The sequence below is a fragment of the Thermobia domestica genome, chromosome 5 (assembly GCF_964235325.1).
Source record: "Thermobia domestica chromosome 5, izTheDome1.hap1.1, whole genome shotgun sequence".
Lineage (NCBI taxonomy): Eukaryota > Metazoa > Arthropoda > Insecta > Zygentoma > Lepismatidae > Thermobia > Thermobia domestica.
Window position 1 is genome coordinate 178,958,258 of NC_137458.1, and position 18,327 is coordinate 178,976,584.

An 18,327-nucleotide genomic window follows, 5' to 3' on the forward strand; every position below is an offset into this window, starting at 1 on the left:
ACAATAAATAAATTATCAATATCAACAAATTATCTTTTATTTTTTATATTTTTATTTAGATACTCAGTGAAGTTGTTTCAAAAGAATGAAATAAAAATTTACGAGCATAAAGACTATCGTTTTATATAAATATAAGAACAAAACTCAAGAAGTAACACACACTATAATAAATAATACAAAACAATAGTGCTTAATGTATTCAACAAGGAATGTAACTCAATAGAAAGATAAAATTAGAAGTTTCTGGCTAGTTTTCGAACTTTTTCTCTGATACTTCTCATTTAATTTTTGACAACAACCTTAAGAGTTTGCACACTCTATTGCAGTCTGTACGAAACTGTTACTAGAACGAGCAACACGAACGCTTTGAGTAGCTTTCGAAGGGCCGGGAAATTTGGATAATTTATCACCTTCTAAAAATAAAATGACTTTCTTTTTTTATATTATTCCACAGCCATGAATCTATAGTGGTAAGCTGCTAAATCGCGTTAAAATAATGTTTCACTATTGTCTTTTTTATTTATTTGATAATCGAAGTGACTTGTTGAGGCATTTCTTCACGTACAAGTTGGACATGCAATGATTTGTGGTCCGATTTCACTTAGGTTTCATAGTTCATTATGACACACACTATTCGGTTTGAGAGAATCGAATCATATAATTTTCTGACAAGAGTTTTCATAATATCTTGTTTTGCATTGCACTTGCGCATCTTTTGCTTTTAATGTTCTTAAATTATCTCGTTATTTATCACGTTTCATCATTCCAATAGAAGTACCCGTTATTTCTGACACATCTCACACAGAAATCCTTTTTCTTTAGAGATAAACGGTTTTACTGTTTTTCTTACAATTTCAGGATTTATTGGACCGTAGTTTCGGCCAGATTGCGTTTGATCACTTCAAGCATACTCCGAAGCATACTCTTAAATCACAATTTATACTGCATCAGTACTTACAGTATTTCTTTCAGCTTCACCAGTTTTTTATACATGACTCCTCTCATAGTGCACCACTTGACTGCAATAGATTTTCTCTTCTCTGCTGAAAATCATCACATTTTCCTTCTCACACAGCGTCCAAACAAATTTAATGGCAACTGCTTCTGACACCTCCACTCACATTTATTAGGCTACGACAAAGATGTATTTATATTAAACGATACAAGCCTTAACCTTAATAAAGAAATGTTATTGAAATTTAATAGCAGTAACAGGAAAGTGAAACATACATTTTGATAAAGAAACATTCACTCCGCATAGTAAATCAATGTTTTGTAAAATAATTTGTTAAATCGATAGTTTTTAGAACCAATGACTTAAAAGATAACCAGATACAAATTTAGATTACATTTCTGTTACACACAATTTTAATATATATTTATTAGCTCATGCTTCCGAGTCGTGAATCCATCTGGATATAGAGATGCTTGTGATGCAATTGCTGTAGAAGGAGTGCAAGGAAGATCTGCAGCCTGCAGAGCTGCTGCTGCCTACGTTACTGCATGTTATGAGAATGATGTATACGTTCAACTTCCAGAAGGATGTGGTATGTTCATCTTTTGTCAATGGAAACAATCTTCAATTTCCTTACTTTAAATTACTGCGTATTTTATACAAATATTTATAATAGGCTTCTTTGAGATTAGAACCTAAATGTAATTCCAAATATTAATTTTTTGTTTTGGCATGTATAATGAAAAAAGACACAAGGGCAAATTCAATTTATTTTGATCTTACTTTCCTTGTGTATTGAATAACATAAGTACTAAGGTATCTGAATTTTACTATATAAAGTAGAACAGAATTATATCAAAGTTATGAATATTCCAATGTAGAGATATTACATACTACATAATCAAGTATAGATAAAGACTGACACACTGATTGTCATATTAATTAGAACTGGTATTGGAATTGACATACTATTCATATATATACATGTGTGTGTGTGTGTGAATGTTCTAATACTCGAATCGAGTAAGGGGTGCAAACTTTTGATGGATCAATATTGGAAAGAATATGCAACTTGCTATACGTGCTTTTGGTAACAAACAGAATTAATGTTAAATATCAATTTTCTTTAACCCTACTTCATAGAATGTCATAAATAATTTCAAAATGTAATATAAATTATATGTTTAAATTATGCGATGTTATAGTTATTAATTGCTCTGATCATTTGTATGCTGCTTCAGAAGGATTTGCACTTTAGTATTTAATCATTTGAAATTGAAAAAAAAAAAAAAAGGAACAAGATTAAATAATATTTATTCGTGCAAACTAATGTGATAGCATACTTTAATAAATTGTTTGATGATTTTTTTTTTTCAATCACAAATTACTGGGGCTACTAATAGATCACAATATTAACGCTATATTCTACTAAATTATTGCCTTAAGATTTTCTCTTGCCTTTTTTATTCAACGCAAATCAAACGGGATTCTCAATCGAATCAAATCTTGAGAATTAAGAAATGTTGTTACCTAGTTGAAGGCACTAAATTCATGAAGCCATTTTTACAGAATTAATTCAGTTCCCATAACTAACACTGAGCATTTTGAATAGTAAAGGAAAATACTTCTTTGTAATAATGTAGATTTCCTTTACCGTGACCTTCCTTCCCAAACTGAAAAGAAAAATTAATAAAGTTGTCTAGGTTTCATTAGCCCAAATAAAATATTTGATACTAGCATGAGTACTCGTTCTCTGCACGGGAAGAATAATGTTACTGCAAAATCTTTGAAAGTAATGAAAGGTGTAAAATATATAACAAGTAATGACTTCGGGGGTTTGCCCCTATCGACTATCAGGCCAAATATCCAATTTGGACGATAAGGAAAACAATGGGTTGCCCACTTTAGAGGCATTATGGTTTCATTGTATAAATTTCGCATATAAATTTTGACCCTTCCAATTTCCTTTTAAGTTCAAACTCGAAAACAAAGGCTTTTGTACGTGATTAGATCTGATAAAAATCTACTTGGTACAACTTTTGGTGGCTTTAGGTAACTCATTTCTATGTGAATATCTGATGACAGACAGACACATTCTATTATTTTATATATTAGTAAGGATACTCGTATGTAAAATGGATTTTACTTTCCTAAATGAATTTTTACGCCTAAATAAATCTTCAAATATAATATACAAGATACATGAATATTTGTGAAAATGTAACAAATCACAAGTTAAACATATATTTTTCTTGTTCCTAACATTCTTTAGAACATTACTCGATTATTTACAGCTGAGTGCCATGTTAACAGTGAAAACTTGCAAGTGGGGTCTTCAACACGCGTACAGCAGCAGTCAAACTCGGCAGACGTCCTGTTTATTGTAGAACAAGCACATGAAAACGAAGAGGTATTCAGAGAACTTGTGTCGAAATTGGTTAATACATTAAGCAATGACCTTAAACAAAGTGATATCAGGTATGTTAATAGGACTTAGTAATGTTATATTAATAGCATGAGGTGAAAGATACTCATTTTCCTTACTCTATCGAATAGATAGAATTATTCGATTAAGAGGTGTTATTAACATAGAGGGTTGGTGGTAGTTAACTCTGTATTGAAAACTGTTCATAACTTTCTTAATACTTAACCAATTTTCATGGCTCAAGAAGCATTTTGTTCCGTACAGTGATAGAATGTATACATTGCTAAAACTCTACATAAGCACTACCATTATCCACAAGTTTTCGTAAACGGTTCGGGATATTTACGACAGACTTCTGCAGATACTCCAGCGGTACGTTTACAAGAACTCGTAAATTTGCTCCTCCAATTCATCAAGAATTTTTGGTTTTGTGTGATAAACTTCCTCTTTCACCCACACCAGAGGAAGAAGTCGAGGAGCAACTTCTGGTTATTCAAGCGGACCACGACGTCCCAACCAGCATCCTGGAAAATAGGTGCTGGACACGCACGGACGTGTGAAATGAGCCCCGGCTCCGTCTTGTATAAAGATTAGGTCGTTGTAATTATCCCACTGAATACAATGTCGTGAATATAATTTTTAAACATAGCAAGGTACTGTTCTGCATTTATTGTATTCCGAAAGACGTATGGACCTATAACTTTTGTGGATGTCATATTTCACCACACTATAACTTTACGCGATGTTGGCATTTTTCAATAACCACCCTCGGATCCTCTTGTGCCCAATAATAACAATTGTGCAGGTTAACAAATCCTCCAACATGAAACATGGCTTAATCTAACCACAAGGTATTACCGAAAAGTTAGGATCAGGCTTCATACCAAACAAGTATTACTTCTCGTACTCCAACTGATGATCATAATCTTCCGGCAATAATTTCTAATAATAGTGCGGCTTCCATAGGCGAAAATTCAACTCTTCCTTGAGAACAGTTCGCATTGCGTGTCGGCTTAAACCACTTTTGCGAGATGCGTGTCATTTTGATTTCTGAGGGCTTCGAGTGAATATTTCCTGAACAACTTGCATATTTTTCTCCGTTCTGGATATTGAGGGGCAAACGCGTTTCCTAATATTTGCTACAGAACCTTAGCTTCGAATGACAATTCGTTATGGTTTTTGTATCTACCAAGACGCAAGGTCTATTTACACTTCGTCACTATCTCTGTACTTATACTATGGACTGCTATACTTCATACCGAGTCTCCAGTTGAGTCAACTCACTCAAAGTTAGACATTGCACTCACGGGCGTCTCTGGCGGGAGGGACAGGGGGGACGCGTCCCCCACAAATATTTTGAGTACAAGATAAATGGATCAATGCTGAAAGTATTTAGATCTATATGGAAGAAGTAAAAACATAGGCAGAACAAATTAAAGTTATGTCTGTTCTTAAACATTAGGTTAATGTGATTAGAATGTTTGCCTGGCGTGTGTCATTTTCTAAGAATGATTTTTTTTTAAAGTTATGCTTCTTGGTTAGTGAAAGTAGTCTCGGCTGCAGGCACACAATTTTTTCATTCTTAACCAGCAACAATTGGTTTCCATGACGAAGGGAGACTGGAGAAGGGAATGAAAGGATATATAGGAAGTTTATCTGCGAATTAAGAAGGGAAACCTACAAAGACTGGGAAATATACAATAGAAGCGAAGGTGACGAGAGGAATTTAAAAAGATAGAGAAATTTGAATATTATACATGAGAGTAAATTTCATGCGAATACTGTAGAAGGGCAGCAAGGGACAACTACTATGACAATATAGAAACTAAAGATAGAAATGAGTGTTAAATGAGCGAATTGAGTTTGAGGAAGATGGAAAGAATACATTGAGGAGCCGGATGACAGCAAGAATAAACTAAACATTTTAAACATTAAAACGGGAAACGAAGCAATCGAGGATGGTTCATTGGAAAAGTTCAAAAACACACAGCGAAATGAGGAAGAAAAAGGTAGATAATATACCTTTTAAGTTTATTAAGAATACAGAAGAAGAATGAAAATTAAAAATTCGAAATTCGCAATCAAATCAAGTGTTATCATAAGACTTCTTTCAGAGAATTGCGTGGGTTTTCTCGGGGTTCTCCCGTTTCCTCCCACTTTCTTCTTTCCACCATTTCATTCATTACTCATCATCACCGTCTCCTTTAGCCTAACCGGCATAACCGTGGGACGTAAAACTCAAAGATTTCATTTCATTTCTTTCAGAGAATTAAGATTTTGTTACCTAAAAAATCGAAACATATGAGGACTATAAAACTACACTGCTGCAAATACGTTTAAGAACACTGAGCAAAAGTTCACCGGTAGGAATGTCAAGGTGAAGAAATTACCTAAGAACCATATTTATATATAAACTTAATTGTTTTTTTCGGCAAGTAGTCTACCAGTGATGGAAGAAAATTATGATGAATTGTATTGCTAAAGGTAGAAAGAGCGGATGCCATTAGTAAAGTAAATTTCAGTTTACTCATAATTTTGACGTAATTTTAGGTGGGGTCTACTAGCATTTTAGTCGTCCCCGCCCCCCAATTTTAACATGCCAGAGACGCCCATGGTTGCACCATGGTCCTCCGCTGATACCTGCAATGAGATAAATGAAATATCATGTGATAAATTCTACCATTGTAAGGAATAAGATACTTTTTGTTTCACAATAATTGGTTAAGTATTAAAGAAGTTGTAAACAATTTTCAAAAGGAAGTTAATTCCGCCCACCCTATACATACTCTGGATGGACCATTTATCTTGTAATGCCCTGGTAATCTTAAATTAATCTCTCTCTCTCTCTCTATCTATCTATCTATCTATCTATCTATCTATATATATATATATATATATATATATATATATATATATATATATATATATAGATAGATAGATAGATAGATAGATAAAGCGCTAAACTTCTGTACTATGTAAATATTGACAGGAAGTATTGTTTGACATATTGCGCTATACTACCAGTTCAACAATATTGCCAACCCAACATAAAGCTATATTTTTTGAAATGGCATTACGTCGGTTAATAAAATATTTCAAATTACCATATTTAAAGAGAAATCTGCCATATTTATTATTCAGTGTTACAAATTAATGATGCTATAATATCGTAAATATCATACTTGTAGAGATCTCTTCACCAGTAATAGCACATCTGATGCAGATGGGGGATGCACAGTGTTGAATATTATGAGCTGATATGACAAATTCCAAATAAATTGAAACGAAGTGACAAAGGATTGAAAAATTGACTTTTAAAAATATGTTTCACTTTGAGAAACTGCTCAGATATATATATCAAATCCAATCATATAGATAGTTTCCAAATATTGGTAAAATTTGCAACTGTTTAAAACCATGTAGTTTCGAAAATTTGTTGTAATTCCAACTACCAAATGTATGTAACAGAAGCGATGGAAAGCAACAATCATTTTATAAATTTCCCACAAATATGTTATTTGAAGCAGTAGATCAATTTTTGGCTATCTTTCTCATATCTCTAAAACGGTTTACGAAATTTTAATCTTTACGTTTTTTAAACATAGTCAAGGTACAGTAAGCTACAAATACATGAGTACAGATATTATACACACTTTATTGATAAAATATGGCAGGAATTTGTCATAATGGAAAAGAACAGGACCTTAAAAAGTAAATGAACATATGAAGAGCAGTATAGAATAATGACATGAAATGTCAGGTGTTATGAATAGAGAGCAGTTCTGCGCAATTCAGTATGGCGTATGACCATCTCGGGCACCAATGCATATTACACATCTATTTTCCATGCTGTTCACGAGAGATTTCATGAGTTCCTCGGGTATGTTGTCTCATTCTTCTCTTAAAATAGTTATCAGGTCCTGAAGCATCAAAGGTGGTGGATTACTTTGTGAAACTCGTCGTCCAAAAACATCCCCAGGCATGCTCAATGAGATTAAGATCAGGAGAATACGGTGGACAGCCTATTCGGTAGATATTGCCACGCTCCAGGGTCTCTTCAGCTTGGCTGGTTCTGTGGACATGCATTGTCATCCATGAACATGAACTCTAGGCCCACTGGACCACGAAAAAGACGAACATATCTTGTCAGGATCTCATTACAATACCGTTCCCCGCTTACGGATCCACCTGCAAAAATATGCAGTGGTGTTCGTCCATTTTTCATGATAAACGCCCATACCATAACACCAGTACCACCATACTTGTCCCATCTACGGATGTTCGATGAATGTTAACTTGTTTCTGTTCTCGCCACACCAATTGATGGCCAAAATTACTGGACACACAAAACCGTGACTCATCTGAGAAGATAACATTTGTCCAGTTCCCCTCGTCGCAATCAGGATGTGCCATACACCAATGTAATCTGGAACGGCGGCGGGTGGGGGATATTGGAACATCCTTAACAGGCTTCCGCGCATACAACCCGACACTATTGAGTCGTCGTGAAATTGTTCGGAGGGAAACACGAACACCAAGTGCCTCGGCAAACTCAATAACAATTTGTGCAGGAATGGCATGTTTATTCCTGCTGGCCAGTTGGCCAATGTAGCGATCTTGTCGAGCTGTTGCACTTCTATCACGACCTCCACCATGCACGCGTACAACCATTTCTATGGTCATATCAGCTTTCTTCTTTCGGGAAATAACCTTTGTGTTGCTCCCATTGCACGTGTAACCTCTATAACTCTTTGACCTGCCTCAAGATGGCCAACACTCTTTCATGATCATAATCACTGAGATGAACCTTTGCGCCATTTTCTAACAGACCAATTAGCTTGCGCTACAATGTTGTACTCACAACAGCAGCTGTCGTGCTTGGCCGTGTCTTTTGAGTGCCTTCTGGCGTTTGTTCGTGAGCAGGAATCTCACATAGCCCGGTTGTCTCTCCTCTTAGATGCAATGATTCACTAGTGCACTTTACTGATATATTTATGCCACTACATAAACACGAAGCTGCGTTCCCAAGACGTTTGATTGCAATTGTGTTTCATCCCTTGCAATTGTCAAAAAGTGAATTTTGCACTAAGGTAATTTCGATGTGCATTGCCCAGTATATTTTGTTTGCGTCAGTAGTGTTATAGAGGCCTATAAAATTTGGTTGTTGATGATCCTGTAGCGCACTTAGTTTGTAATATTAAATAATAAATGTGGTAACTAAAAAATATGTTATTCGTCCTCAAACACTTATTTAATAATATGGTACGTTTCGAGCTCATCCATGGAACTCTTTTTGAACCTATCAACAACAACTTCACAATAACTATCACGTGACAATACACTGAATGTTATATTTATCACGACTATTCATGGCAACAGTAATAAATTAAAACAAACGAAAATAAATGACAATTTTAACGAAAATATTTGACTTTTAAAGTATAACTTTACGTTTAACCCGATTTGAAACATATAATATGTAGTAATCCTTTATTACATTGCTAACGGACACATTTTCAAACTCATTCACTATAACTCAAGCCAGTATTATAAAGAACTAGTGACGTACATTTTAATTATGGGAACGAATTTCTTCGAGATATTACTATCATCACAGTTTAGACTGGGCTTCTCTTTCACAATGTAAAAGGCCTCAGCAACTAAATTGTGCATGACTTCTTTAGATATCGAAAATATGAATAGCAGCATTCCACCTTCACTAGTTTTAGAGACAGTGTCAAAAATACTCAACAAGAAAGGAACGCCTGTTCACATAACCACATCGATAATTCAGATTCTAAAAGTTTGTCTTGAGACAAACTATTGCCAATTCAAAGATAATTTATTAAAACAGGTCACTGGCTTAGCAACAGGTCTTTTTCACTTCACTTCAAAGTTAATATTCTAACAATTCCATCTCTAAGCACCGTAATGTATGCACGCTACGTTGATGACACAATTTCCCTCTATAAAGATCATGAAAAACCTAACTCAACTCTTCAGAGATCGCCTATGTTCAAATGAGAAGCTCTTAAATATTCACCCTAAAATAACTTTCATAATAGAGAACGAAGAGATTTTAAAAATAAATTTCTTGGATATTTCTATTAACCTAGAAAAGCCGAAATGGATTATTTTCGACTCATGTAAATTTCTCGTAAAAAAATGAGATTGTTTTTTTCAGAATAGACTCAACCACTATACAACTCTCAATATTTTAGAAGCGTAACATGCATACTATACGACTGGTGAGTCAGTTGATGTAAGCAGCGCCTGTTCTAGAAAACAAAACTCATTCTTTACGAAAAATCTACATGGATCAAAAATTACCTCATCTTGGCGTTTCGAGGGTTAAAACATAAACTGTATCACAAAACAAATTCAGGCGACATACTACTTGCTACCATCCACATTCACACACACACACACAGAGAAAAAGAAAAACGGACCCATCGGCATTTTTTTTAATAGAAGAGCCTACAGACTATGTTCAAATGAGGAACTCTTAAGAAAGAAATACAAAATAGTACAGACATTGAAAAAAAAGGACATAAGAAAGATCAAATACAGAAATGGAAAAAATGTGCTAGAATTCAACACCTGACTCAAACTCACAGCGCATAAAAAAATCTACAAGTGAAAACAAAACCGACAGCAATGAAGTGAATGAAGTTTGTGAAGCGAAAGAAACTAATTACTATGTAAAACTATTACTCCAGTTCGTTTAGGTATTATTAATATATTTCAATTATATACCAAGTCGCTATAAGGAATTACATACCTTAGAGATAAACTGTACTTTAAATCAATATATTTAAAGTTATATTTATTTTTTACCACCAATTGAAAGTTTATAATCGTACATAATGGCATCCTTGTTTTTCTATATCTTAAAATCCTCTTCCTCCTTTTATTTGCCTTTCATCGTTGCCAGAAACAGAAAATACACTATATCGTTTGTTGTACATATATCGTTGTATATAATGGCTCCCGAATTATAGGACTACTTAAAATATAATTTAAGGAAAAATCCTGTACCGTAATGACAATACGTTATAAATAGTCATATTAAATTTTGAATTGCCCTCGTATATAACAATATTCCAATTCATCATTATAACATTTACTTAATTTTATATTTTATCACAAAAAATATTATTTTATACTTCTTTTTATAATAATGATATTATATTTCATTTTAATGTCGAAGAAAGGACTAATCGAAATTTCACAACTTAGTTATTTTATCAGGTCCCTAATCAAATTTTTCTCTTAACATCCAATCGGAGTTATTATTGAAGCCATTATAAATAAAAGTACAATGCAACAGAGTTCTTTTGATATAAACTTTTAAGACAATTTCATATGTCATAAAATAGAATAAACATTTCAATAGAATCATTACAATAATAAAAATAAAATGAAAGTAACAATGAACATAATTACAATAATAAGTAAAATTACATATAATGTAATTAATCAGAGGAATTGATATTACCAATATTAATTTGACTTAATATTTTTTGAGGAGCTAAAGATTTAACAATTTGTAACCATTTACTTTTTGTATGTTCAGTGGAACACCGTTTTTTTAACTCGTCTATATTACGTAAACCTAAACGTTTACCAGTTTTAACATTATATATTTCAAATACTTTAGGATTAATCTGTTTACTACATATATAGGGTCCAACATATAAGTCACAAAACTTATAAATGCTATTCAAAGATGCGTCACTTTGTGGATGCAAACGTACAAAAAGAAGATCGTTAGTCTCTATTTTAGTTTTTCCAGCTTGCTGTTCTTCAATTTTTTTGTTTCGTGATTGGAATTTTTTTGTTCGACGTATATGTACCATACTAATTAGATAAGAATAATCAAGATCATCATTTTCGTTAAGCTTAATACCATAATGTTGTTCAATTGATTTTATAGAATCAGTACCATTATGTATGTTTGCTGGTGCAACACCCAAAGTATCAGAAACAGAATAATTTAAGAAATATGTAATTTCAGTTACGTACTTAATCCAGTCAGAGTGACTGTTTTTACAGTAATGTCTGAACATCATACCAAGATTACGATGAATATTTTCAATTATTGAACTACTAGGATGACATGGCGTGACGAAATGAACTTTGAAATTAGCGTTATTCATGGTATGTATAAAAACTTTACTGCGAAATTGAGCGCCATTATCACAAATAATATGTTCAATGGATCCACATTGAGAAATATACACGTTTAAAATTCTATGCACAATTGCTGCAGAAGTTGCTTTCCTCAAAGGGTATGCTGTCAAATATCTTGTAAATACATCCATTGCTGTAAGTAAAAAAGTATCACCAGTTGGTGCTCGGGGTAAAGGTCCATAAAGATATATAGAAATAAAAGAATGAAGTCTCTCAGGTATGATTGATAGCATTGATTTGTATATGGCCTGATAATTGTGCTTGATTTTCATACACTCCTCACAGTCGTTAATGTTATTCTTGATTTAAGACCGTAGATATTTCCAATAAAAAGACTTACTGATTAACGAATATACTTTCTGATATCCAAAATGTTTAAAATCATTGTGGTATGCTTTTAATATGCGAGGTACTAGCTTCGGCGGGATACATATTTTTTCTATTTTTATTTTTAAAGTCATTAATCACTAGGACATCATTTGACATTTGATATAACGAATTCCAGTTACGTGGACAGTCACAAATTTTCGGACACTTCGTTAAGTGTTTTATGATTTTCGCAAACTCTTCATAATTTCCTTGTTCTTCTTCTAGTTCTTGCAACGATATTTTATTTATTTCATCCTGAAGACCTTTAAATGAATTTATAGAAAGTGTTCGATGTTCAAAACTTGGATATAACCTTGATAACGTATCCACAGGTATGTTATGAACGCCTTTTGATATGCTGTATTTCAAAATCAAAGGATTGTGGTTGTAATGACCGCCTCAGTAGAAGACTATTACACCTTGTACTCTTTTAAGATGCCGCAATGAATTATGATCAGTCAATACTATAAAATGACAGCCAATAAGATATTGGGAGAACTTTTGAAGTGCAAAACGTACAGCTAGCAGTTCAATTTTTGTTGTTGTATATCCCTTTTCCACATTCTTCAGAGTTTGGCTAACACAATGTATCACTGCGGGTTCTTCAACAGATGGATTAGGTTGCCAAAGTATCCCAGAAATTCCGGATAACGATCCATCACATTGAACGAAAAAGGTACGATCAAAATCGGGATGGTTCAACTGAATATTTTTTATAATACTGGTTTTCAAATTGTTAAAACTTCGTTCTTGAGCATCACCCCATTCCCAAGGAACTCCTTTTTTTGTGATTAAAAATAATGGTTCAGCAATTGCGGCAAACCGAGGTATCGATCTCTGGAACCAATTACAAACCCAAAACTTGGCGAGTTTCTTTTAAATTTGAAGGTGGAGGTAAGGTTTATTGCTTAAATTTTTGCTTCACTAAAGCACATACTCCGTGCACTAATATTATATCCAAGGAACTCAATAGAAATCTTGAAAAATTTTGACTTCTCTAAATTAACCGTAAGTCCTGCGTTTTCAAGACGTTCTAAAACAGTGTTCAAACTTTTCAAGTATTCTTCAGGATTTTTTCCTATTATTAAAATATAATCCGCATAGAAAACTACATTGGAGCAAAGATCTTGCCCTAACACTTAATTTAAGCAAGCTGACAAAGCAGCACTTCCATTAATTAATCCAAAAACAACTCGTTTGAACTCGTACAACTATCCTTCGAAACAAAATGTTGTATAAGGTCTAGAATTCTCTTCTAGTAATAGCTGATCGTAAGTCGAGACGAGATCCAAATTCTCAAATATAGTATTGCTTTGAAGAGAACAGAATTTCATCAATATGATAATACCTTACTTGCTGTAACCGTATATGTTTGTTTAATTTTCTCAAATCCAGGACTATTCTCGCTTGTTTTCCATCCTCCTTTGGTATAACATGAATGTGATTAAGATATACACTTTGTGAAGGTCTGATAATCCCATTTTGCAATATATCACAAATTTGTTTCCTTACTTCATCCCTGAATTTATGCGGTATGATATAAGGTTTGGTTACAATTGGTTGATTTGTATCCACATCAAATCACATATATGAAATTCTTACAGCACCCCAGAACTTTTAAGAACTCTTTTGTATGTTGGTAAAGTATATTCTTATATTCCGGAACAAATTTATAATATTCATTATCAAAAGCATCAATAATTTCCTTTACAATATCATTAAATGTCTTATTTTTATAAGAGTTTCCGTTCCTGAATTTTCTGTACTAATTTCACAATTATTCACATTATTTATGAAAGGCTGACATTGACTTGCTATATTATCTGTAGCCGGTATTAAATTCAAAACAATGGTATTCCGTATCAATTTCTGGAACTGAGAAATTTATGCTGTCACTCTTATTATTTTTAAGTTCCAAAATTTCCCTCTGTAATTCCTGTATTTGTGCTGTATTACTGTCAATTAGAGCATCAATTCTATCAAATTTGTCTTTCGAACTTTAGGATAGTTGTTCAAGTTTGAGAGCCTGGGACTTCTCAAACTGTACTAGTTGATTTTCATGCGATGTCTCTAACTGGTCCAACTGTGCTGTTTGTGAATTTTCAAACAGTTCAAATTTCCTAATCATTTGCTGTTCTACATTATTCGTCAGATGTTCTAATTTTACTGGCTGAACTTCCATTTTACTTTCCATTAACTCTTTCATTTGGTGTATAAAATTTTGAAAGTCCGTGTTTTATAATTCATGCGACTGTCCTACATTTTGTTGAATGGTTTCCATCTTTAGATTGGTATTAATAACTCGTTTATTTCTTAATACCATATGGTCTAAAATTTTGGTTAACCTTACTAATCTTCAGATTGAACCCAAAGAGTCCTGGGTGGAACCACCATTTAATATAAAACTATTACTCCAGTTCGTTTAGGCATTATTAATATATTTCAATTTTATACCAAGTCACTATAAGGAATTACATACCTTAGAGATAAACTGTACTTTAAATCAATATATTTAAAATTATATTTATTTTTCACCACCAATTGAAAGTTTATAATCGTACATAATGGCATCCTTGTTCTTCTATATCTTAAAATCCTCTTCTTCCTCTTATTTGCCTTTCATCGTTGCCAGAAACAGAAAATACCGTTCGTTGTACATATATCGTTGTATACGCCAGGGTTATGAAAATAGGATGAAATATCTCTGCACTGCACTCGGTTGCACTGCTATGTGTAAAGTGCTTATCACCCAAACTAAATGGATTTTCCGGTATTTTAATATAAAATTATCTTCATCTCACCTTCCAAACACACAAAAATCTGTCTTATTGCACAAAAGTACTTGCTAAAAGATCTTGAAAATCCTGTTATATATATTGACGTATTCATGCGTGGAAAAAATATGTTGGACAAATAAAACGAGATTATAATTTAAGAATAAAGGAACATGTGAGGGACAATAAACACAATGAATAAAAACCAATCTCATTGCTAAGCATTTTAGTGAGTCTAACCACTCAATAATAGATTCAAAATTAAAACATAAATTCAAAAGCGTAGCGAACAATTTGGTTACTAAGGCGTTTTTCATTGTGAAACAGGAGCCCAGCTTAAACTGTGATGGTGGTGGCATCTTTAAGAAACTTGTTCTGATCATTAAAAAGTAGGCCTACATCACTAATTCTGTAAATATTTTAGAGTTACAGTGAACAAATTTGAAAACGTGGCCGTTCGCAATGTAATAGAAGGATAATACATATGTGTTTCAAATTGAGTTGAACATGAAATTATATTTTTTTTAAAGTCCAAATCTTTTAGTTAAATTGTCATATACTTTCATTTGTTTTTATTTAACATTATTGGTATCTATGAATAATTAGGTAAATATTCAGTATATTGTCATGTGTAGTTATTGTGAAATTATTGTTGTTGAGGTTGAGGTTGTGAGGTTGAAAAAAGGCTCCACTTAGCTTGAAATATACAAAATTATTAAATAATTCATAAAAGAGGCATATTTTTAAAAAAATTCAATCATCATAATCTTTAATCGTCTGATCTTTCAGAGTTACAGAGAACAAATTTGACAAGGTGTCTCTTCCCACTGTAATAAAAAGATAATACATATTATATGTGCTCCAAATGGAACATATTATCTGTTTCAAATTGGGTTGAACATGAAATTATACTTTTAAACAGTCAAAATATTTTGGTTAGATTGTCATATACTTTCATTTGCTTTCATTTACCATTATTTCCATCTATGAATAATGAAGTAAATATAATATTTAGTGTATTGTCATGTGTAGTTATTGTGAGATTGTTGTTGTTGATAGATTCAAAAAAAGCTCCACGGATGAACTCGAAATATACCAAATTATTAAATAATTGTTTTAAAAGGCATGTTAGTGTTTTTTCTTCTATCATCATAATCTTTAACCGTCTGACATTTCACGCTTGTCTAATTTTAGTAAGTGTAGTATTGTAAATTTTAGTTTAAATGTTAATTTGAAATATGTAATAATCTGACATAGTTCCATTTGAGAAACTAAACTTTACGTGGGGTTGGAAACACTGCTAATCTGGTAGCATTGTAGTGTATGTCAAACAACGTCCCTGTCGATATTTCCAGGTACAAAATTTCAGCTTTTTAAAATCTATTAGTTAAAAGTTATACAGGAGATTCAAGATGAACTCGTCACCCTATACACATCTAATGCATGTACTTAAATAAATAATAATAATACATTCACACGCAATTTATTGCTTAATAGTAAAAGTTGAGAAAATGTCTCCAACAAATGAAACCCATTCGCGTTTGTTTAATACAGTGGTTCTCAAACTTGTCGTTACTGTGACCCACATTAAATAATAAAATGTATTTGTGGCCCACTTACTTTTATTCAAATTCACATTGACATTTTAGGAAATGGTGGTGTATTTCAAAGCAGTTAAATTTTGTAAATGATATCTCTAATTCCACTAAGAGTGATTAACATGAAACCTATTTGGGGATGTTGTGAACACCCCGAGCGACCATAAATGTTACAAAGTACAGATCGATGTTTAAATTTTAATAAATCCAAATTTAGTTGGTTTCTTTTTTATGTTTATTGTAAATATCTCACTTTCAAACTAAATTGTAATGTAAAATTATTAGTGTAGTGGTCCAGTCGTTTAGAGCAGTGCTATTCCACCTTTCTCTTCTCACATACCCGTAGTCACAGTTAGCCATTTAGTTGTGCACCCCTGAAGCTGTTAAAAAAAAATAAATCGAAATGAACTTATTAAAATTAATACTCATGTTTTGTTGATTAAAAAAAGAACAAATAGAGACCCAATAAAAGGACAATCAGCAGCCAATCAAAAGACTATTTAAGGGGGATAAACTGCACATCCAAAAAAATTAACATGGGAAATTTCAAAATTTTCTTCAACTACGATCATTCAATAAAAATTGGAAATATATGCTTATTTTAGGAGTACTTACCCCCGTTGGATAGCACTAGTTTAGAGAATATCAGTCGGTGCCTATCGAGCAAATGTAATGTAATGTAATATCATATGAAACTGTACGCATGCACAAAGAGGGTTAAAGTGTTTCCATACAAAGGTAACACAGAGATAACACTACTTCCGACGCAATGACCTACCCCCTGACAGATTTTGACTCACCCACTATCTTTCCATCCTAATTCAACATCTCTACTGATTGTTTAACAAGGCAGTGCTCTGTGTAACCCCTTACTTTTCGCTTCATTAAGAAATACTTCCAATTTTCATTTTCTGAATAGTACTTCACAACGTATGTTTCTGCATCAAAAAAATCATAATTGAAAGTAAAACTTCTCGCGACCCATCTACAAACAGTCCGCGACCTACCAATGGGTCGCGGCCCACACTTTGAAAAACACTGGTTTAATAGCTATATTTGCGAAGAGTTGGTTTCTCAGATATATAAGAAAACATATCTAAAACTATTATATATGTCGATGCGGGTTCAGTGGCAAAAAACAAGAAACAGTAGCCTCAAAAATCATAACTGGGTATATCTTTTGAAGTGATTTAATAACGGTAGTTTTTCTGCCTACTAATAAAGGATTTCCCACTTCCTCTCAGAAATTTACCTTACTCAAGAGATACCAATGATTTCTAATGCAGTTGATTCTTCGTACATATTTCCTTGCTTTGTCGTGAAGTAGACACAAGTGGACGAATTAATATCAAAGACAGCCTCTGTTAAAAATATGAGAAAATCAATTTTTGAACGGCCTTATTTTACATATGGTACTTCGCGCCATATTGAATAGTTCCTATACCTGAATAGAGTTATTAATGTAATTTTATAGGTAAAAGAGATAAAAAGTATTTTAATGTAAATCATTCAGTTGAAATAATAACTGTTAGGAAAGGAATAATAAAAGTTTGGTGTCTTCCAAGATATTTTAGGTCAGAAATCAAAGTCGTAAGTCGGGTTTAATGCATGTTTTCAACACGAGACCTATATCGAGCAGGCAACTAATACTTCATACAACTTCCGAACCACTTGCTCTCCAACTAAGGAATAATTAACTTGTGTCAAAATGTGTAAGTTTTCGTATTTTTCAAGTTACTGAAAAGCATATTCACTTCTGTTTATCTATCTCCACTGTTAGCATTAGACTGACAGCTAAATACACTAAAGTTTCACAAGTTTTAATATTAATTCCCTTAAACATATTTATTTGTCACTATCAGTGATCTTGGTTTGAAAGTATCATGAAAGGGCGTAGTTAATATGACAAGAACATGTCAATTTTAAGTTTGCTTTTAGATTTACTTCTTATAATGCAGTATCATCTTTAATTCTACGTTCTACACCTTGATACTTCTCAATTTTCTCTTATGT

General features: G+C 32.9%; 1 protein-coding gene across 1 annotated transcript in view; it reads left to right on the plus strand.

The window, feature by feature from the left end:
* apolpp (retinoid- and fatty-acid binding glycoprotein apolipophorin) overlaps window positions 1-18,327 on the plus strand; it is a 248,875-nt gene that overhangs the window by 209,359 nt on the left and 21,189 nt on the right. Inside the window, exons 46-47 of the mRNA XM_081759450.1 lie at window positions 1,387-1,547; window positions 3,250-3,433. Coding sequence (XP_081615576.1) covers window positions 1,387-1,547; window positions 3,250-3,433 — 345 coding nt within the window. The remainder of the gene's footprint in view (window positions 1-1,386; window positions 1,548-3,249; window positions 3,434-18,327) is intronic.